Source organism: Entelurus aequoreus, linkage group LG15, assembly GCF_033978785.1.
Source record: "Entelurus aequoreus isolate RoL-2023_Sb linkage group LG15, RoL_Eaeq_v1.1, whole genome shotgun sequence".
NCBI classification, from domain to species: Eukaryota; Metazoa; Chordata; class Actinopteri; order Syngnathiformes; family Syngnathidae; genus Entelurus; species Entelurus aequoreus.
Window position 1 is genome coordinate 54,498,568 of NC_084745.1, and position 21,021 is coordinate 54,519,588.

At 37.9% G+C, this 21,021-nt stretch overlaps 1 protein-coding gene across 1 annotated transcript in view; it reads right to left on the bottom strand.

Annotated features, from left to right (window-relative positions):
• Window positions 1-300: 300 nt before the first annotated feature.
• Window positions 301-21,021, bottom strand: part of LOC133630513 (ras-related protein Rab-18-like) — a 28,794-nt gene continuing 8,073 nt past the window's right edge. Inside the window, exons 2-7 of the mRNA XM_062022126.1 lie at window positions 20,167-20,222; window positions 13,969-14,030; window positions 13,676-13,748; window positions 13,439-13,557; window positions 7,573-7,639; window positions 301-2,241 (exon numbers count right to left, since the gene is read on the bottom strand). Of these exons, the coding sequence (XP_061878110.1) occupies window positions 2,072-2,241; window positions 7,573-7,639; window positions 13,439-13,557; window positions 13,676-13,748; window positions 13,969-14,030; window positions 20,167-20,222 (547 nt within the window). The 3' untranslated portion in view covers window positions 301-2,071. The remainder of the gene's footprint in view (window positions 2,242-7,572; window positions 7,640-13,438; window positions 13,558-13,675; window positions 13,749-13,968; window positions 14,031-20,166; window positions 20,223-21,021) is intronic.

A 21,021-nucleotide genomic window follows, 5' to 3' on the forward strand; every position in this document is an offset into this window, starting at 1 on the left:
CCCGCGCTGCCAGCCCTAAGCCTTTCATAATCGCCCAGGAATTGTGCACATCCAAGTCAAAGCGTTGGTAGCATGACTTACGGCTGCGGTCGGGTTTCCCCGAGAAGTCTGTCAGAGAGAGATGATTTAGCTGGATCACACGTCTGGGGTTTGAGGCTTCCTCGGACACTGTTCAAACACACGTCTTTATTCTGAGGGCAGCGGAATGTGAAAAAGCCCTCACCTAACAGCGACATTTCCAACACGGCAACCATGACAAACCTGTTACTGGTCTTCTCCAGAGGAGCTCACAAACATCACCCACATAACGTCTTCCTTTTCATACTTTATTGCATCAACCAAGCCTGACGTTTGTAGGACTGCAAGGGGGGGGGAAAGAAGACAATTTTAATACATAGGGCAGTTTGTATGTGTACATTCAGTTTTACATCTCAAGGAGGATCCCATCTAATTGCTAAAATACAACAAATGTGCACAAATATTAATGGCTCATATCTCTGAACAGACAAAAAAACAATTTCAAGTTAAAAGCTAAAAGCCGAATGCTGTTTTACTTTCAGCTAAACTTAAGTGGACAGACCAGGCAAAGAATGGCACGGATAGTTCCTCATGCAAGTGATCCCAAATTTGACATTGTAGTATTCATGTTGTTTTAACAACCAGATCAGAGGCGCAGAATAACTGGACATTTCCCAGGTTCCGAACTGTTAAACCCATTAGCAAATCAGAGCCTTTTTCGACTCTCCGAATGTGGGGGAATGTTACCCTGTGCAATATTAAAGACTTTCCCTTTAAGTGTGACAGACCGCGGCGCTGTGAGCGATATCACTGATACCATCTCTATGAATGACTCCAGTCCAGCGCCACGGAGATTCAAAGCCTTCCCCTTTTCATTGATGTTGGGTGGAAAAGTGTTTCGCTGGTCCCGATCCCTTTGGTTTTTTCAAAACAAAACACTGACGTTCTTTGAAGTCAACAGAAGTGGCCAAATGTCCTTGTTGTTAAGTCATGATATTGTGAGAACATAGCCCAAGCCGTTTAGCGGAGTGTTGAGAGGGACTTCAGGATGGTTTGGCATTGAAGAACCTCCCCACAGCAGCATGTCCTATACATAAACAATGGACAAAAGTTTTGGGACACAAACCAGGCAATGCCCTTACATCCAGCTACATGTTTTTGTTTGGACAAGTTCTGTGTTCTGTCCTGTGCCAAGGTGCAGCTGTACCTCCATGCACAATGCAAGGTCCATCAGGCCCGGTCTCCAGTAGGGCTGGGCAGATCGATCCAGATATCGATAGTGTTAATAAGTAGCTGTATTTTCATTTCTCTTCTATGAATAACATTTCTGCAGTGCTATTTATGTTGTTTACAAACATATATTGGACACAGGAGTGCTTTGGAAGCTAAAAGCCGAAGGATTTGAAAGAGAGCCAATGGTAGTTTTTGCTTTTGTGTAGTTTCTTTGCAACACAATACTAGATCATTTGTAAAAATGTTTGTTGGATACAATCACGATTAAAAGTGATCTTAAAAGTATTGTGTTAACATAGCTGGCCTCACATTTACTTGGTATCGGATTGATTCCAAACAGTCCTCACAGATGACCCAAGAGCCAGGTGGTCTAGGAGTAAGGGCTGTCCCAATACTTTTGTCCAAACAGCGAGTGTTCCGCACAGGTTAGCCAGCTCAAGCGAGATTCAGCAAAAAGTTACCCTCGGTCAATAGGATTCATCTTTTCTTCCACACTTTGGTTGACTTTGTTGCAGTCGTGTCTCCCTTTTGATAAAAATGTGTTGCAGAGTGTAAACTGATGTTCCTTCCATTGTCCAACGCCAAAGCAAGCGGGAGGCGAGACGAGCGCACTCCCGCGTCGTCAGGACCGAGGCTGAGCGGCTTTTTGCATTTGAAGCGCAGTTTTATCGGAAGACGTGCATACAGTAAGGTCTGTGTGGACGGTCCAGCCCGCAGTCTGGGTACTTGGCTCAGGACAAGACGACAAGTGAGGATGGAAGCAGTGTGTGGGGTATTCACACCTGTATGCTGCAAAATGTTCTGTGTGTGTGTCTGTTGTCTAGACCAGTGAGCAGAATCCAGCGCAGGTGTCACCTCCTGCGTCTTCATCGGTGAGCTGCACCCCCCTGCCGTGACTCTCGCTCTGCCACAATCCTGGACTCTGGATGATCTTTTCCACCAGCTCTTCAAAGGCACACTGGACACCGTCCCGGGTCTTTGCGCTGGCCTCTGTGACCGAGTTGACATGGAGGGTAAAGTGAGAAGAAGGTGACCAAAAAAAGGTGTTGCGGGAGAGTCAACTCTTTAAAGGGGAACTGCACATTATAAAAGACATGACGGATGGATATTTTGTTTAAAGGCCTACTGAAATGAAATGTATTTATTTAAACGGGGATAGTAGATCCATTCTATGTGTCATACTTGATCATTTCACGATATTGCCATATTTTTGCTGAAAGGATTTAGTAGAGAACATCGACGATAAAGTTCGCAACTTTTGGTCGCTGATAAAAAAAAGCCTTGCCTGTACCGGAAGTAGCGTGACGTCACAAGTTGAAAGGCTCCTCACGTTTCCCCATTGTTTACAACAGCAGCGAGAGAGATTTGGACCGAGAAAGCGACGATTACCCCATTAATTTGAGCGAGGATGAAAGATTCGTGAATGAGGAACGTGAGAGTGAAGGACTAGAGTGCAGTGCAGGACGTATCTTTTTTCGCTCTGACCGTAACTTAGGTACAAGCTGGCATATTGGATTCCACACTCTTTCCTTTTTCTATTGTGGATCACGGATTTGTATTTTAAACCACCTGGGATACTATATCCTCTTGAAAATGAGAGTCGAGAATGCGAAATGGACATTCACAGTGACTTTTATTTCCACGACAATACATCGGCGAAGCACTTTAGCTACGGAGCGAACGTGATAGCATCGGGCTTAACTGCAGATAGAAACAAAAGAAATAAACCCCTGACTGGAAGGATAGACAGAAAATCAACAATACTATTAAACCATGGACCTGTAAATACACGGTTAATGCTTTCCAGCCTGTCGAAGCTTAACAATGCTGTTGCTAACGACGCCATTGAACTAACTTAGCAACGGGACCTCACAGAACTAAGCTAAAAACATTAGATAGCCACCTACGCCAGCCAGCCCTCTGCTCATCAAGCGTTCCAGCGATCGACGGAGCAACGAAGGACTTCACCCGATCATCCGTGCGGTCGGTGGCTAGCGTCGGATAGCGCGTCTGCTATCCAAGTCAAAGTCCTCCCGGTTGTGTTGCTGCAACCAGCCGCTAATACACCGATCCCACCTACAACTTTCTTCTTTGCAGTCTTCATCGTTCATTAAACAAATTGCAAAAGATTCACCAACACAGATGTCCAGAATACTGTGGAATTTTGCGATGAAAACAGAGCTTTTTGTATTGGATACAATGGTGTCCGAATACTTCCGTTTCAACCATTGACGTCACGCGCATACGTCATCATACATGGACGTTTTCAACCGGAAGTGTGGCGGGAAATTTAAAATGTCACTTTATAAGTTAACCCGGCCGTATTGGCATGTGTTGCAATGTTAAGATTTCATCATTGATATATAAACTATCAGACTGCGTGGTCGCTAGTAGTGGCTTTCAGTAGGCCTTTAATGCATTCTAACTTGTAAATAAAAGTCTGCTTACAACGGAGCCAATGGGAGCTCCTCTAGTTGGCCCATAAAATCCAATTGATAAGCTGCCAACAATACTTCTTTTACATTTGGTGACTTTGAGTATTAGTGATATTGGTATTATAAGCGCTAACGCAGACGGACTATTTGAAGCAGTGCTGTGCAATGCAAAAACTGAAATCTAAGATGAAATATCTCAAATAAGGGTGATATTTGCTTATTTTCAGTCTGATAAGATCATTCTTCTCACCAAGCAGATGTTATGTTACTTGTTTGAAGTGTTTTGGACCTAAATGATCTCAGTAAGATATTACAGCTTGTTGCTGAGATTTGATGAGCTATATTGAGTAAAACATGCTTGAAACTAGAATATAAACTTTTGCAAAGCTGTGTCATCAACACTCACAAGTATAAAACTACTTTTTTAAAGTCATCATTTCTTATTTCAGGCATGAAATAAAAAAATCATGACTTTGACACAATTGTGTCTCATAATTAAAACAGATGACAGCCAAATGGACTTTGCTGTTTTATTTTCAATGAAACAATAGAAAATAGGTACTCATATAGTAGTACAGTTGGCACAGTACAGTAAACTGACAGTTAATATTTAAACATTTGACATTTCTAACAATTTTGAACAGAAATAGTTCATGCACTTTCAGCTAAATTCTTCAAAATTACAATTAAAAAAAATGTGGTCGGGGGCCGGGCTGTATCAGTGGTTTTTAACCTTGTTGGAGGTACCTAACCCCACCAGTTTCATACGCGCATTCACCAAACCCTTCTTCAGTGAAAAATAAAATGTTTTTTTTTTCAAATTCAAGACAAAGTTTTATGTTTTTGGTAACACTTTAGTATGGGGAACATATTCTAAGTAACAAAGACTTCATTTAGAGTTATTTGGTTAGAGTTAGGGCCAGGGTTAGGCTTATAATAAGGCCATGCCGAATAAGGCATTAATAAGTACTTATGACTAGTTAGGAGCCAATATGTTACTAATTTGCATGTTAATAAGCAACTAATTAATGGTGAATATGTTCCCCATACTAAAGTGTTACCAAGTTTTTTTTACTGGTGCACAAAATGAAGCGTGCATGAACATCACCTTGTTCAAGGAACAAAACCAACTCAGTGCATAAACTCACAACAAATTACACACCTGCAAATCAGTCTGACTTCTGCTGTTGCCGTATCACGCCGATTTTTATTTACACGATGAGTCGGGTGTGTCTTGACCTCCGCCGAACCCCTGAGCCCGACTCACCGAACCCCTAGTGTTCGATCGAACCCAGGTTAAGAACCACTGATATAGATATATATATATATATATATATATATATATATATATATATATATATATATATATATATATATATATATATATATATATATATATATATATATATATATATTCCTTGCGCACTAATTGACTGAAAGAGCACGCACTAGGCACGATGATGTCATGTTATATCATTATGTCAAGATAATGGCACTAGCATTTACTTAATTTAAGAATATTTTTCAACATATTGAGAGAAAATGTCTCTTATTTGTTTTTCTGTGAAGAAAAGTGCACTTCTTATTAGTGAGAAAATACTTAATAAAAAGGTATTTTTGGGTTCATTGAGGTTAGCTCATTTGACTTGTTTTGGAAAGTCTTGACAAGCCAAATTTTCTTGTTCTATTGGCAGATAATTTTGCTTAGTTCAAGTAAAATGCCCCTAACTTTTGTATTTTTTGTTCTTGTTTTTGAACACTGACCTTTCATTCGCTAATGGACTGTAGACCATTGTCAATCAATCTTCTTCATGCCATGTGTCCTGTACAGTACAGAATGCATACTGTGGTGGGGGATATAATCCTTAAGAAGTGTTCAATATGGATGAGACAGGCTTGACAATCATTGGTACTTTAACTTTAACTAACTTATTTTGAAATGCACCTTTATAATGCAGGACGAAGCCAAAAACGCAGGATTTAAGGCCCAAAAGGGGTTTTGTGTAGAAATGCTGCAGGCTTTATGATAAAACCCGGGCTTATTTATATAGTAAAAAATCCTAGAGCCCTAAAAAACAGGTTTTGATCTTTGGTTTCATTCTTTAATACAGTAGTGTACCGTTATGTACTTCTTTTTTCTAAATCCACCAAGGTTTGAACTTTGAGAGTGTTTAAACGAGAGAAATGTGAGAAAATGTTAATGCCTGTCTGAGAAAAGTTTATTAAGTGTGTGGTTAGGGGTTTTACAGACTTAAAACATAAGAAACGAAAATATATATATATATACAGTACAGGGGCCGTACTTATCAAGCTTCTTAGAATGACTCCTAAGAAGTCTGCTAAGAGTTGACTTAAGAGTAAATAAATTCTTCGCTGAAAGCTGCACTTAAAAGTTAGTTATCAAGCGTCTTACTCACACTTTCAGCGAAGTGTAGGACCGAATCTTAAGTGTCACACTCAGAGCTGAATTACGACATTACTATGTGCCGTAAACGGAATTTTAGGTGACGTCATTTCTGTGTCCATAGAAATGACCAATCACGGAAGGGAATCCGTTGTCTAAGAATAAATAAATATCTTGGAAATATTTAAGTGGACAATGGGAGTGTATATTTTGACAATAAACTACAAAATAATACAAAACAAACTAGTCCCCGTCGGCACTCACGCTACCGCTCCCTCTCTTCTCTCGCCCACACACTCACTGACGTCACTCACCTCACGGCCACACACATACGCTACTGTCATAACATTTTCTTTCCAATTCATTAATTAGGCAACTAATTTGAAACTGGTGTGGGTGGCTCTATATATACTAGCCCACTGCAGACACATGCAGAAATCAACAAGGAATCGAAAAGTATTAAATCTGTGACAAAAATAATATCCGCTCTGTCTAAACGATACCGTTTGATCAGCTGCTCGTCATCAAAAAAACCCAACATTGTTCCATTCCCTGAACGTTCGCGCACGTCTCTCTCGCCTCAGTGCCATCCCCTGCTGGCAACTCCTAACCACTTAAGACAACTCTGAAGGTCTCTTAAATATCGTGGAGAGTAGGAGTGATTCTTAGACTTAAGAACGTTGATAAAAAGCTTTTATTCTTAAGTTTGAGAGTAGGACTACATTTCGCAAATTCTCAGGACTTAAGTGTAAAATGGCACTATAAGAAGCTTGATAAGTACGGCCCCAGTACTGTAGACGAAAAAACAAATTAAAAAACATGGAAAGTAAATTAAAAAAAAAAACATCCTGTAAATGAAAACATATAGTGTAAAGAAAATAAATATAAAATAAACGAAAACACAAAAAACGAAAAAAATAAATAGATAAACTTCTACACGGATCTCACTTAAAGCAGGTATTTTTTGGAACGTAACCCCCGCGTTAAACGAGGGAACACTGTATATGAACATCCTAGTGACAGCAGACAATGTACAGTAAGTGATGTTTTATTATGTTTGTTGACACTCAGTCTGCAGTGAGTAATCAGTGATGAAGAAAAAAAAGTGAACTAAAGTAATGCACCGCATATGCTTAAAATGATCAACATACGTAAATATATATGTTATTATAAATCTTACTAAATTACATCATGTATATAAAACCTCAATGGAGGTGTTGGGATGTTTTTAACGGCTTTACAGGCTCCATTGTAAGAAAACTTTTGATCGCATTTATCTAATATTTAGAATGCAAAACACACATCCATCGTCATGTCTCTCATAATGATTGTGAACGACGGGCACAATTCCAAAAAAAAAAAAAAGTGCAGTTCCCCTTTAAAAGACCAAATAAATGGACTCCCCTATAAAACAGTTTGCAAAAAAGTCCAGTAACACAAGCCCAGTGGGTCTTAGGAGGGGAGGGAATCCTCCTGGCTTACCTATAAACAGCATGGAATGTTTTCTTGCAAACTTCAGCCCTTCTGCCCTGTCTAGATCGTGGTTTTCCTGAAACAAAAAAGTAGGCGGGCGGAGCCGTCAACTGCTGCGAGCCTCTCAGGGCACAGGGGGGAAAGTTGTTGTTTTTGTGTGTAAAGAACAGAACACAATGGCGGTCCACTGCCAGTCTGTCAGAAATATGTGGGTGGCTCTACCATGCTCATATATTTGTCTCATTTGTCCACTGGCTGTGACTTATTTGGGACATATTCTATTCTGATTTGCTTTACTGTCTAAATAGAAAGAAGGGTCAAAAAATGAGTCATATGTGTGCAGTAGAAAGATTATGAATCAGAAATGCATTACTGCAGACAACCACAATGTATCCCACCAAGCAAACCAAGTATAAAATATCAGAAAAATGTGTACGCCTCCTGACATTTCTTTAACTATTTTCATTTTACCTCGAAAGAAAATACTAAAGAAATGAAACTTTAAAAAAGGCACCGACTATTGGAGCAAAAAAAAACCTGAAGTATATCAGGTTTCAACTATACATTTTTTTAACACCATAATGAACATAATTTAAAACCATTACCAGGGTTTCCACTAGAGGGCCACTATATATGTGGTGTGTGGTCAGTATGACATGTATGACATGATAATTTTTAATTGCAATGATGCATATACTTTCTTTAAAAAAGGCTAAACAAATGTTATATCTATATTTAAATACAAATAGTGTTATTAGTTAATCATATCCATCCATCCATCTTCTTCCGCTTATCTGAGGTCTTGTCGTGGGGGCAGCAGCCTAAGCAGGGAAGCCCAGACTTCCCTCTCCCCAGCCACTTCGTCCAGCTCTTCCCGGGGGATCCCGAGGCATTCCCAGGCCAGCCGGGAGACATAGTCTTCCCAAAGTGTCCTGGGTCTTCCCCGTGGCCTCCTACCGGTCGGACGTGCCCTAAACACCTCCCTAGGGAGGCATTCGGGTGGCATCCTGACCAGATGTCCGAACCACCTCATCTGGCTCCTAAAGCTCCTAGTTAATCATATAATTAATATTTAATTTTTTTTCTTATATAAGAATCACAATCAACTTTAACACAAATAATTAGACTTGGTAGACTGTGCACTTTCAATTGTTGCTTATTGTATAAGGCAGTGGTTTTCAACCACTGTGCCGCGGCACACTGGTGTGCCGTGAGATACAGTCTGGTGTACCGTGGGAGATTATCTAATTTCCCCTATTTGGATTAAAAATATGTTTTGCAAAGCAGTAATTATAGTCCGCAAATGATGTGTTGTTGTTGAGTGTCAGTGCTGTCTAGAGCTCGGCAGAGTAACCGTGTAATACTCTTCCATATCAGTAGGTGGCAGCAGGTAGCTAATTGCTATGTAGATGTCGGAAACAGCGGGAGGCAGTGTGCAGGTAAAAAGGTGTCTAATGCTTAAACCAAAAATAAACAAAAGGTGAGTGCCCCTAAGAAAAGGCATTGAAGCTTAGGGAAGGCTATGCAGAACGAAACTAAAACCGAACTGGCTACAAAGTAAACAAAAACAGAATGCTGGACGACAGCAAAGACTTACTGTGGAGCAAAGACAATGTACATCCGAACATGACATGACAATCAACAATGTCCCCACAAAGAAGGATAAAAACAACTGAAACATTCTTGATTGCTAAAACAAAGCACATGTGGGAAATATTGCTCAAAGGAAGACATTAAACTGCTACAGGAAAATACCAAAAAAGAGAAAAAGCCATCAAAATAGGAGCGCAAGACAAGAACTAAAGTGATGCATGGTTGGTTATGGTTTAAAGTCATATCCAACAATTGAGACAACGACTTTTTACTGTCAACTGAGTTTTGTTTTTTAATCATTTCTGCTGGTGGTGTGCTTCTGCATTTTTTCAACGCAAAAAATGTGCTTTGGCTCAAAAAAGGTTGAAAAACACTGGTATAAAGGGAACAGGTTACACTTTATTCTGCCCTGCCTGACTGTTGCAATTTAGTTTGCCAAATTTGTACACAGTAGGTACTATGAATTGATTTACATGGACCCCGACTTAAACAAGTTGAAAAACGTATTGGAGTGTTACCATTTAGTGGTCAATTGTACGGAATATGTACTGTACTGTGCAATCTACTAATAAAAGTTTCAATCAATCAATCAAAAAAGTCCTTTGAGTTACATTTTTGAGAAAAAAAAAATTAGTGTTTTGTTGATATTCTTCACAATAAAGTCACTGTAAAATTAACTACACTCAAGAAAGTACATTGTATATACACATGTAGGAATTATGTTAAATTAATAATATCATTTGGAACAAACCAAAAAAAGCAATACAATTATGCAGGATGAAGGTTGAGCTCTAATGCCGCTAGCTTAATGCTAACGTACAATGGATTAGCTCATAGACAAGCTAACTCAAATTAGCATGGCCAATCGCAGGGCACAGATCGACAATCGTTCACACTAACATTCATATCTTTGGACAATTTACAGTCTCCAATGAAGCTAACAAGAATATATTTTTGGAATGTAGGAGGAAAGTGGAGTGCCCGGAGAAAACCACACACTCAAGTGAACACTCTACAGCAGGGGTCACCAACGCAGTGCCCGCAGGCACCAGGTAGCCCGTAAGGACCAGATGAGTAGCCCGCTGGCCTGTTCTAAAAATAGCTCAAATAGCAGCACTTACCAGTGAGCTGCCTCTATTTTTTAAAATTTTATTTATTTACTGGCAAGCTGGTCTCGCTTTGCTCGACATTTTTAATTCTAAGAGAGACAAAACTCAAATAGAATTTGAAAATCCAAGAAAATATTTTAAAGACTTGGTCTTCACTTGTTTAAATAAATGCATTAATTTTTTTACTTTGCTTCTTATAACTTTCAGAAAGACAATTTTAGAGAAAAAATACAACCTTAAAAATGATTTTAGGATTTTTAAACACATATACCTTTTTACCTTTTAAATTCCTTCCTCTTCTTTCCTGACAATTTAAATCAATGTTCAAGTAAATTTATTTTTTTTATTGTAAAGAATAATAAATATATTTTAATTTAAATCTTCATTTTAGCTTCTGTTTTTTCAACGAAAAATATTTGTGAAATATTTCTTCAAACTTATTACGATTAAAATTCAAAAAAATTATTCTGGCAAATCTAGAAAATCTGTAGAATCAAATTTAAATCTTATTTCAAAGTCTTTTGAATTTCTTTTAAAATTTTTGTTCTGAAAAATCTAGAATAATGATTCTTCTTTGTTAAAAATATAGCTTGGTCCAATTTGTTATATATTCTAAAAAAATTGTAGATTGGATTTTAACCTATTTAAAACATGTCATCAAAATTATAAAATTAATTTTAATCAGGAAAAATTACTAATGATGTTCCATAAATTATTTTTTAAATTTTTTCCAAAAGATTTGAATTAGCTAGTTTTTCTCTTCTTTTTTTCGGTTGAATTTTGAATTTTAAAGAGTCGAAATTGAAGATGAACTATGTTTCAAAATTCAATTGTCATTTTTTTCCTGTTTTCTCCTCTTTTAAACCGTTCAATTAAGTGTAAATATCATTAATTACTAATAATAACAGAGTTAAAGGTAAATTGAGCAAATTGGCTATTTCTGGCAATTTATTTAAGTGTGTATCAAACTGGTAGCCCTTCGCATTAATCAGTACCCAAGAAGTAGCTCTTGCTTTCAAAAAGGTTGGTGACTCCTGCTCTACAGTCTACACCAGGGGTAGGGAACCTATGGCTCTCGAGCCAGATGTGGCTCTTTTGATGACCGCATCTGGCTCTCAGATAAATCTTAGCTGACATTGCTTAACACGATAAGTAATGAATAATTCCGCTGGTAATCAGTGTTAAAAATAACGTTCAAAATATAAAACATTCTCATGCATTTTAATCCATCCATCCGTTTTCTACCGCACCTGTTCAAGAAGTCGCATTAATGGTAAGAAGTATTTTATTTTATTAATGGTTAGATTCAGAATAACAATGTTATTAAAAAGAATACAAGACTTATACTCTAAAAATGTTGGTCTTACTTAAAAATGCACGCATTTAGTTGTATTCAGTGTTAAAAAATTTTTAATGGCTCTCGCGGAAATATATTTAAAAATATTTGGCTTTCATGGCTCTCTCAGTCAAAAAGGTTCCCGACCCCTGGTCTACACAGTGATGTCCAAACAGAGGTTGGAAGGCGTAAAGATAGACGTTATTGTTGGTAGTAATGTCAAAAGATTTAGGGTAAATTACGCCGAATTGAACAAGAAATGCATTAATCAGATTAAAATACTTTTCTAGTCAACTTTCTCTCCTCACTTTTGCCGGGTGTCAATTCCTTTAGATGCGTGACCAGCTGCTGACACGCCTCTGACAGGCCATTTAGATGCACGTTTTTTTTAAAATAAAATCAATGAGGAAGTTTTTTTAAGATATTTGAGCTGTTTTTCAAACTTATTCGAGGCAACAGTAGGTAAAAAACAACTAATTATAGTATATCCATTCATACAATATACCACTTAAATTTGTTTTCATGTTAAAAAAAAAAAAAGAGTAATCTTTACATGAAAAATGAAAACAAAGTTATTTTGAAAGTGTGGCGGCAGTAATCTCGCCATGGTTGTGCCGTGATTGTTTACATGTCGAGGAAACCTTGATTTCATATCCATACGGACAAAACAGTACAAAGACAAAGGAAAACCCGAGAGCCAGAATGAATTGTAAGTATATGAATTAATTCACTGCTCTTTCAGGTTGGAAAACCAAATGGTAAAACTAACTAGATACACCAGTAGACACTTTATTGCAAACTAATTGGAAAAAATATTAGCAACCATCAAAACAGCCGTTTTTCAGATTTGCCATACAAGTGTTTTCCTGGCAGAAGGTGCTTCATACTAAGTGATTTCATAGAACAACAAGCAGAAAGTCAGCAATGGTAGAGGAAAGCACAACAATATAACATAAACAATGACATTAAAAACTAAGATTTTAATATGACAAAACAAAAGCTCAAATATCACAATATATGATATTCAAATAAGATCAAAAGAGTTACCAGAATGTACCATAATTACAACCTGAAAAAAAAGTGTGCCCTTTTTTCCCCCAATACATACAATGATGTATTTTTCAATATTCAACCTCAAAACTTTATTTTTTGGTTTTAAAGATTACTTTAAGTACAAAATGTGTGGCCCTAATTTGCAAAACATAATAAAACAAAATGACATAACAAAAACTTTTGAGCTTTCCATTTTCCCGATAAAATATTTGCGACCATGGGTGTAGCCTACATAAGGTGTTGAGTTGAATTGATTTATTTCCTACAATCCCTGAACGCAACGTGGTAGGCCCCCTCTTCTTTTTGCTAAGCTGTCAGTCATGATTCCACACCCCTTTCTGTTGATGCAAAATTTGTGCCAAAACTCTAAATCTAAAAAACTGAACACAAAAAACAAGTAAACAATGACATTAAAAACTAAGATTTGAATATGACAAAACAAAAAGCACGAATATCACAATATATTCAAGTGAAAAACAAATAATTAGTTTAAATAGAGCGTATCACATCTATAATCAACCTGGAAAATAATGTGTGCGATTTTTGTAATACATACACTGATGTATTTTTCAATATTCAACAACAAAACTTGATTTTTCGGTTTAAAAGTTGACTTTAAGTAGAAAATGTATGGCTCTAATTTAGCTCAATAAAAGTACTCTTCCTAATACACACAACTTGAACATGGTCCAAATCAAACTGGGATTTCTGTGGCAGGCGCAGGACTATGAATTGAATTTGTATAAGTTAATAACGGAAGAAAAACAACCAGAACTCCACTCACCTTATCAATTTTGTTTCCAACAAGCATTTTCACGAGGTCATTCCTCGTACAGTATGTCTCCAGCTCGTTGAGCCAGTTCTCCAGTTTAGTGAAGGTTTCTCGTCTTGTGACGTCGTACACTGGACAGAAACACAAGAGATATATGCTGACATGAATGAAGTGACACAGTTCACACATGACGGTCCTGTGATGAACTTGTGTTAGGACCATTACGCTGCATTGTGATGACTGTCCTACCTAGGATGACTCCTTGGGCACCTCGGTAGTAACTGGGTGTCAGGGTCCTGAAGCGCTCCTGTCCAGCCGTGTCCTGTAACACAAAACCATCTTAAAAAAGGAAAAATAGGAGTTGGAACAGAGCAAAGACCAAGGCAGACTTGACAAAAGCTGCAAAGAGGATCTCAGTGTAGGTGAGGGTGGAAATGGTGTCGCATGAGTGCCATCTTCTGGACACTAGCAGGAACTTCAGTGAATGAACTCCCAGTTTTTTGTGGACTTGACAGTTCCTAAAATACTTTGTGCACACTTACCCATATTGCCAGCTTTGCCTTGTTACCGTCTACGGAGATGGTCTTCACTTTGAAGTCAACACCTAGACAACGAAAAAGCAGCCTCTGTGACACTTTACCGGCTACATCATTGTAAAACAAAAACACTTCATGTCCAACTTGCCAAGATCTGCAAGGAGTCTCTGAAGTCATGTGAAAGGACATGCTAAATAGCAGACAACATGCAAATAAGTGCAGGGGTCCCAGTACTGTACCCAGCTACATTCAGAGGGGGGCAAGGCTTTTGAATTTACTTTTGCCATTCAGTACATTTTTATAGCCCGATTTAGAATTGTGTGAGTGTGATGCACTGTGTGAACATTATAAATATTGATACTGTAACTGCTAGCTTGTTCTATTAGATGATAGACATGATTCCATGTGAAGTAAATATTGTAATAACTTTTGAACCCCAATTCTTGAGACTCTGTTCATTTGAGAATTGATTTTAAAATATTGCTGTTTGCTTTTAAAGCTTTGCATGGACTGGCACCTCATTATATCTCGGACCTCATCCAAATTTACACTCCTGAAGGTCCGAGAGCCAGCTCCAGCTCGTGTTGCCCAAGACCAGACTTAAAACCAGGGGAGACAGGGGCCTTCTCTGTGGTCGGCCCTAAGCTCTGGAACACTCTGCCCCTCCATGTTCCAACTGCTCCCACAGTGGACTGTTTTAAGTCTCGTCTTAAGACCCACTTTTATTCTCTGGCTTTTAACACTACGTGAGTCGTGTTGTGTGGTCCTCTGTGTTTTTAAATTTAGATTTTTTTTTGTTTTAATTCGTTTTACCCTTTAAAATAATTTGTAATCATATTTATTTTTATAATGGTTTTATATTTATTTATTTATTATTATTATTTTAGTTTTTTTCAGTCATTGGTGGAGCTAAGGATAATTTTTGAATATTGTTTTTAATATTGTTGTGCAGCACTTTGGAAACATTTTTTTTGTTTGAATGTGCTATACAAATAAAGTGGATTGGATTGAAATCTTGCATTCTTTTTTCCAGTCGGCAGACATGTAACTGCTGTTTGACACGTCTCAGCTAGTTCATGAATGCTCTTCTTAATACAAACCACCTCCTTTTTTTTGGTACTGACTGGTGAGCAGCTGCTATAATAATGCGTCATTAGCATTACAGGTCGTTAAGTAAGGGCAGAGTGACTGTGTAACATAACACAATCGAGATTTGTGTCAACAAGTTAATGTGACAAATGACAGAAACTGAGTTGACCTTATTGCTCCAGATGGTACCAATACTTTCAGTGTAAAAGAGCGGTGAGAGATTAAAAGTGACTTTGTTTGAATCTTAAGTAAACAAAGAGGGGCTTAACTTCAGTGCAGACATCTGGTTGTCAGAGAATCCCAGTTTGCCAAGTTCAACAGGAGCCACCCATGCCTTGACCTTGCACAATATTTTGAATACAGCCGTGCCTCGCTACATCGCACTTCAACTACATTGTAGATGTATATATTTAAAAAAAAGTTTTTTTAAGCATATTTTACATGTTTTGGGCCCAATTTCGGTGTTGAATTAGGTTTATTGGGTTCTCTACAGCAGTGGTCCCCAACCACCGGGCCGCGGACCGGTACCGGGCCGCGGACAGATTGGTACCGGGCCGCACAAGAAATTAAAAAAAATAAATAAATAATAAAATAAAATGTTTTTTTTTAATTTAATGAAATCAACATAAAAAACACAATATATACATTATATATATCAATATAGATCAATACAGTCTGCAGGGATACAGTCCGTAAGCACACATGATTGCATTTATTTATGTCCGTGGGACAAATTTTCAAGCGTTGACCGGTCCGCAGCTACAAAAAGGTTGGGGACCACTGCTCTACAGGTACTCCAGCTTCTTCCCACCTCTAAAGCAGGGCCGGCCCGTGACATAGGCCGTATAGGCAAATGCTAAGGGCGCCGTCCATCAGGGGGCGCCACGCCAGTGCCACAAATGTTGGAGAAAAAAAAAAAAGAAAAAAATTGGTAATATTATTTCTAAATACAAAAAATAATCCCCCGCGACCCCGAAAGGGACAAGCGGTAGAAAATGGATGGATGGAATCCTACGTTAATTAAAATGCAAAGTAAAGCCTATTTAATAGAAATATTATTTGTTACAACATTACGCACTCCCTCCCCCCGCACGGTGCGCCCCCTCCCTTCCCGTATCATGACTCTTTTTGGACGTCACCACATCAAAAAATCAACACAAGATGTCAAAACGGTCAAAACTGTCAGGTGCCCAGGGAAGAAAAAAGAGAAAAGAGGAGGAGGAGAAACGAGAAAAAGACAGAGGTAGCAGGTAGGTAACGTTAGCCTACATAAAATTATTTGTCTGTTACAGAATGTGATAGTAACCTGGCTTTTTAGCATTAAGCTAATGTTACATGATTGGCAATTGCTAATCAATAAATAGCTAGTTCTGTTTTAACATCGGGTTAATATTGTGGAGGGGGCTAAATTGTTTTGGAAAATAATAATGTAACGTTAGGTAATTACAGTACTCCCACCTTACATTCCTCAGGGACATTTGTATTAGATCTTTTAAGCAGGTGTTTTCTGTTTACATTGTTATTGCCTTCTGGTTAGCTAATGTTTGCCCTGCAGGTAATAGTCACTTTTCCACCCCTTTATATATTAGGTATAGTTGTAAGCCTAGTTGTTAAAGTGCACATCATTAATGTTAATTAAGCAATATCACATGAGAGGGAATGCTGTTTTTTAATTTGAGCACTGCTGTGATTCGGTTAAAGATAATCATAACATAACATTCTCATATAATATGTTAATTTGCTTTCTTTAAGTAAAAAAAAAGTTCAAAGACAAAGCTATTCGGTTTCTTGTGAGTACACTTCACTGTCGATGTGGGGGGGCGCCACCTAAAATCTTGCTTAGGGCGCCAAATTGGTTAGGGCCAGGCCTGCTCTAAAGACATGTGCCTAGGGATATGTTGATTAGCAACACTAAAGTGGCCCTCGAGTGTGAATGTTGTCTGTCTATGTTGGCCCTGCGGTGAGGGTGTAACCTGCCTTCCACCGGAGCACAACTGGGAAAGGCTCCAATTACCCCGTGGCCCAGAGAGGGACAAGTGGTAGAAAATGGATGGATGGATGGATGGATTGTGTATTACATTAATTACAGTATTTGTCTTGTTTTATTATTAGGGATGGGAATGGAAATCTAGTTCTTGTTTAGAACCGGCTCCCAGTGTTTCAATCCCTGGGAATGATTTGCCAGTTTTGTTAACGGCTCCCTTACACCAGGGGTGTCAAACTCATTTTAGCTCAGGGGCCGCATGGAGGAAAATCTGTGCACGCGCGGGCCGGACTATTAAAATCCTGGCATTAAAACTAAAAACTAAAAACAACTTCAGATTGTTTTCTTTTGCCAAAAATAGAACAAACACATTCTGAAAATATTACAATGAAAATATAGAAACAAATACAGGCAGTGGCAACGTTTAGTACCATGAAGGAAAGAAGGAAGTGAATGAATGTTTATAACTCAATACAATTACAAATGCATAAACATTTGTTTTCTTTTCTATTATTTTTTTAATGAATTAAGTAACGCTTATGACAACCTTTTTCCAAAACACAATATAGAATGTGAGATATAACAGGATAATGCATACATTTATCATTTGTTTTCAAAACGCTTCCAAAAAGTGGGGCCCCAAAAATTTACTGAAGGACCCCATTTTTACGACTTGATGGGGTCCCTGCATTTAGAACATTCCTAGCACCAACACCGATGGAGTATTGGTGCGTGCAAAACAGCAGCAGGCGGCTGTGGCTTGCGGGCTGATTCTAATACTAATCAAATATCATAGATGATTCATTCGTGGGCCGGATCTGACCCGCAGGCTTTGACTTTGACACATAGGCCCTATACTGTAGATTCCTGTGAGCGTGTGTCGTCACCACGCACAACGCCGAAACGGCACAAAAGCTGGCGAGTTAATCACGAGAATGGATGACATCAGGCCAACTTGCAATACCTGCAAACTGGATACTTTATCAAAGAGAGGAAACACTACCAGAATCATGACGGTGAAAAGTTTTTTCGAGCCCGTCCAAAACGGACGTGAATCTCCGCTGACTGAGAATTGTTCTCCATAGCGGAGACATCGTAATTAGTCCGAAAAATCTCAAAACCTCCTTGGAAAAAGACAGATATGCTGATTTTTCTGCAAAATAATGGTTAATGTTTATAGCTGATGGTTGCAGAAGACTTGACTTGCTTGTATTTGCCTACGTAGTTTAATTTTTAGGTGGTCAGCTTGTATTCTTTTAAAAATAATAATTGTATGTAATATTTTGTTTCTTTTTTACAGTGCACGATTAATTGTATTATTATATTAGTTATTTTCTAAAAAAAAAAATTTTTCTGGGGAACCCCCTCTTGAGTTTGTCAGCCTCTTCAGACCTTAATGCTGAGTTTGTCCAATTGTTTCTTCTAAACCAAAAAAAGTTAACGCTAATCAACTTGTTTGTTATCCTTTCATCCAAATAAGAATTGATTAGAGAACCGATAAAGAACCGGATCGAAAATGTCATCGGAATCGTGAAAAAAACAACTCCCATTCCTATATTTCATATTAGTAGGTTGTGGCGATCGATAAGGATATTCAACAGGCGGGATGTCCGTTTCCGAGTTAAGGATTAACATCGCTAAGAACTATAATTTGTGCACTATTGACAAGTGATGTATAGAAATCTTGACCACCGGAAAAATGCTTTGATCATCGAAAACCGCGCTACTGAAACCAGATGTAAACAAAACGCAAGCCATTGAGACTGTCTCAAGCGTTGTCAGCATGTCTGTGATGTGGACATAATTTTTATATATATATTGCAGAAATACCCACGTAGACGGCATTGTACAAATGTGCAAATATTAACAGGACAATGGCGGCTTTTAAGAAGAGAAAGTCCAACTGGAGCAACAGCGCCCAGCTAGTGTGACGTCATGCTGGCTGCAGCGAGCCTCTTTAGTCGGAGACAAGGAGGGACAAGAAGTTATGAGTCTCTTAACACGACTACATTTTATAATAACACCAGAAACATGTTTCACATTTGTTGCTAGTTGTTTTTAATTGAAAAAATAATTTAAAGTCTTTAAACACTTGAAAAAAAGCAGCAACAATTGAAAATGTGACAAATTATAAAAAATATATACACGTTATTACTAATTCATAACAGACTTGTTTTAAATGTATGTATACATTTTTGAACCTTTTTAAAGTAAATAATATTGCAAGTCATGCAAATTACTCAATGACATCATTGTGACCACGCCCATAACCACACCCCCACTACCACAGGGATCTTAGTAGTTTAGGGGAAACCATGGACATAGCGGGCGAGAGTTAAATATTTCTGCGTGACATACCTGAGGAAACTCTGGATCGGCTTTGTCTCGCCTCTGACTTTAGCGCTGTCTTTGTGCTTGTCAGAGCTAATATCAATGGTTGTGTTTGCTACGTTGCTATAAAATACACGTAGCTAGCTAGCTGTAATGGCAGTACACAGAGACAGCAGCGGCTGCCGTTTCCCCCCCCGTGATGACGAAGAGGATTTGCAATTTCCAGAAGTCTTCCGCAGAATCCTGAAGAGTTGGCAGCTATGGTAAAAGGTGACTATATGGGTGTTATTTCAAGTTTAGATGGCTCTAACAATGTTTAAAAAAAGGTCGTAGACAGTTTTTTTATGCTTCAACTATGAACATATTTCATTTATTAATAATAATCACGCGGGAATGTGTTTATCGCGACCATTAGCCATGATAAATGAGGAATGACTGTATTTGTTTTCCTGGAAACAACACAGTGAACTTGTAGTCCCTCACACATTAGTCAGTAAGGAGAGTGAAATACAAGTCAATAATCAAATAAAATACTTCTGTCAACAGCAGTTTTTGATTTAGTTCTTGTCGTAGTTTCTTTTTTTACCCCTAAAATACATTTTACTTTCAGTCATACTTTAGTTTGATTTGGGTCCACTAAATTTCCCCACATGTTGGTCAACTAAAGGTACAGTAAATGTATTTGATACTATTGTTGAAATGTCAGATTTTGCCTTGTGTTAAATTAATTTGGTTTATATTACATTTTGGTCTATTTCTGTTTTATCCATTTGCCAAATGAGCTCAGCGTGATTACTCACCTATTGTGGCGGCTTGCTCTGGATCGAAAGTGTCATCTGTGAATCTGAGGAGGAGGCTGTGGGGAGGATGGAGAAAACAGAAGGCTTAAAACATTTTCAATCACCAACAGGTGGACTAGCTAATAAGTCGATACAGACATACTTATCTAATCCTACATCTATAATGTCTGCCATGTGCAGAGGCTGCCTAATCGCAAGATGACATCATTGTCAGGTTGTGGGCCAAAAGACAAAGTTAATTCTGAAATACTTCTACAGTATTTACTGCCAATGTCAAAGCAACTTTATGGTTAATCAAACATGCATACAATTACAATATGATTCCACGTCACATGTTTCCAGTTTCCCATGTCCGAAAAGGAGTAGGAAGAAGCAGATCTTATTTAGTTCCACCCCTTTCCGTTTTAAAGCAATTTCTAACACATTTGTTTGTACTCAATCTGTAACACATTTTATTTTATTTAATCAGGAAATAAACTTTTTTTCAAGGGAGTACTGGCCAAGAGGCAGCAAAAGATACAGTTACATAAAAAGACATGGCATACACACTTAGAAAAAATTTAAAAAGGTTATCTCAAGTGCTCTCAATCTGGACTTATAGGCGTTCAATGAAATAAGTTATAACAGTGAATAAATTATTCAATGAATTAACAGTGAATTAAATAAATAGATAAATGAGTAAGTAAATACATATTAATTACATAAACAATAAATACATTTCTCATAAATAAATAGTTGAGTCAGTTTTGATTCTCATGATGAAATGAATAAGATTACCAGTATCTAATTTTTCAATAAGGTCCACAATGTTTATAGAATAATTATTCTGCCTTGTACTTGGTAAACCAGTGATTC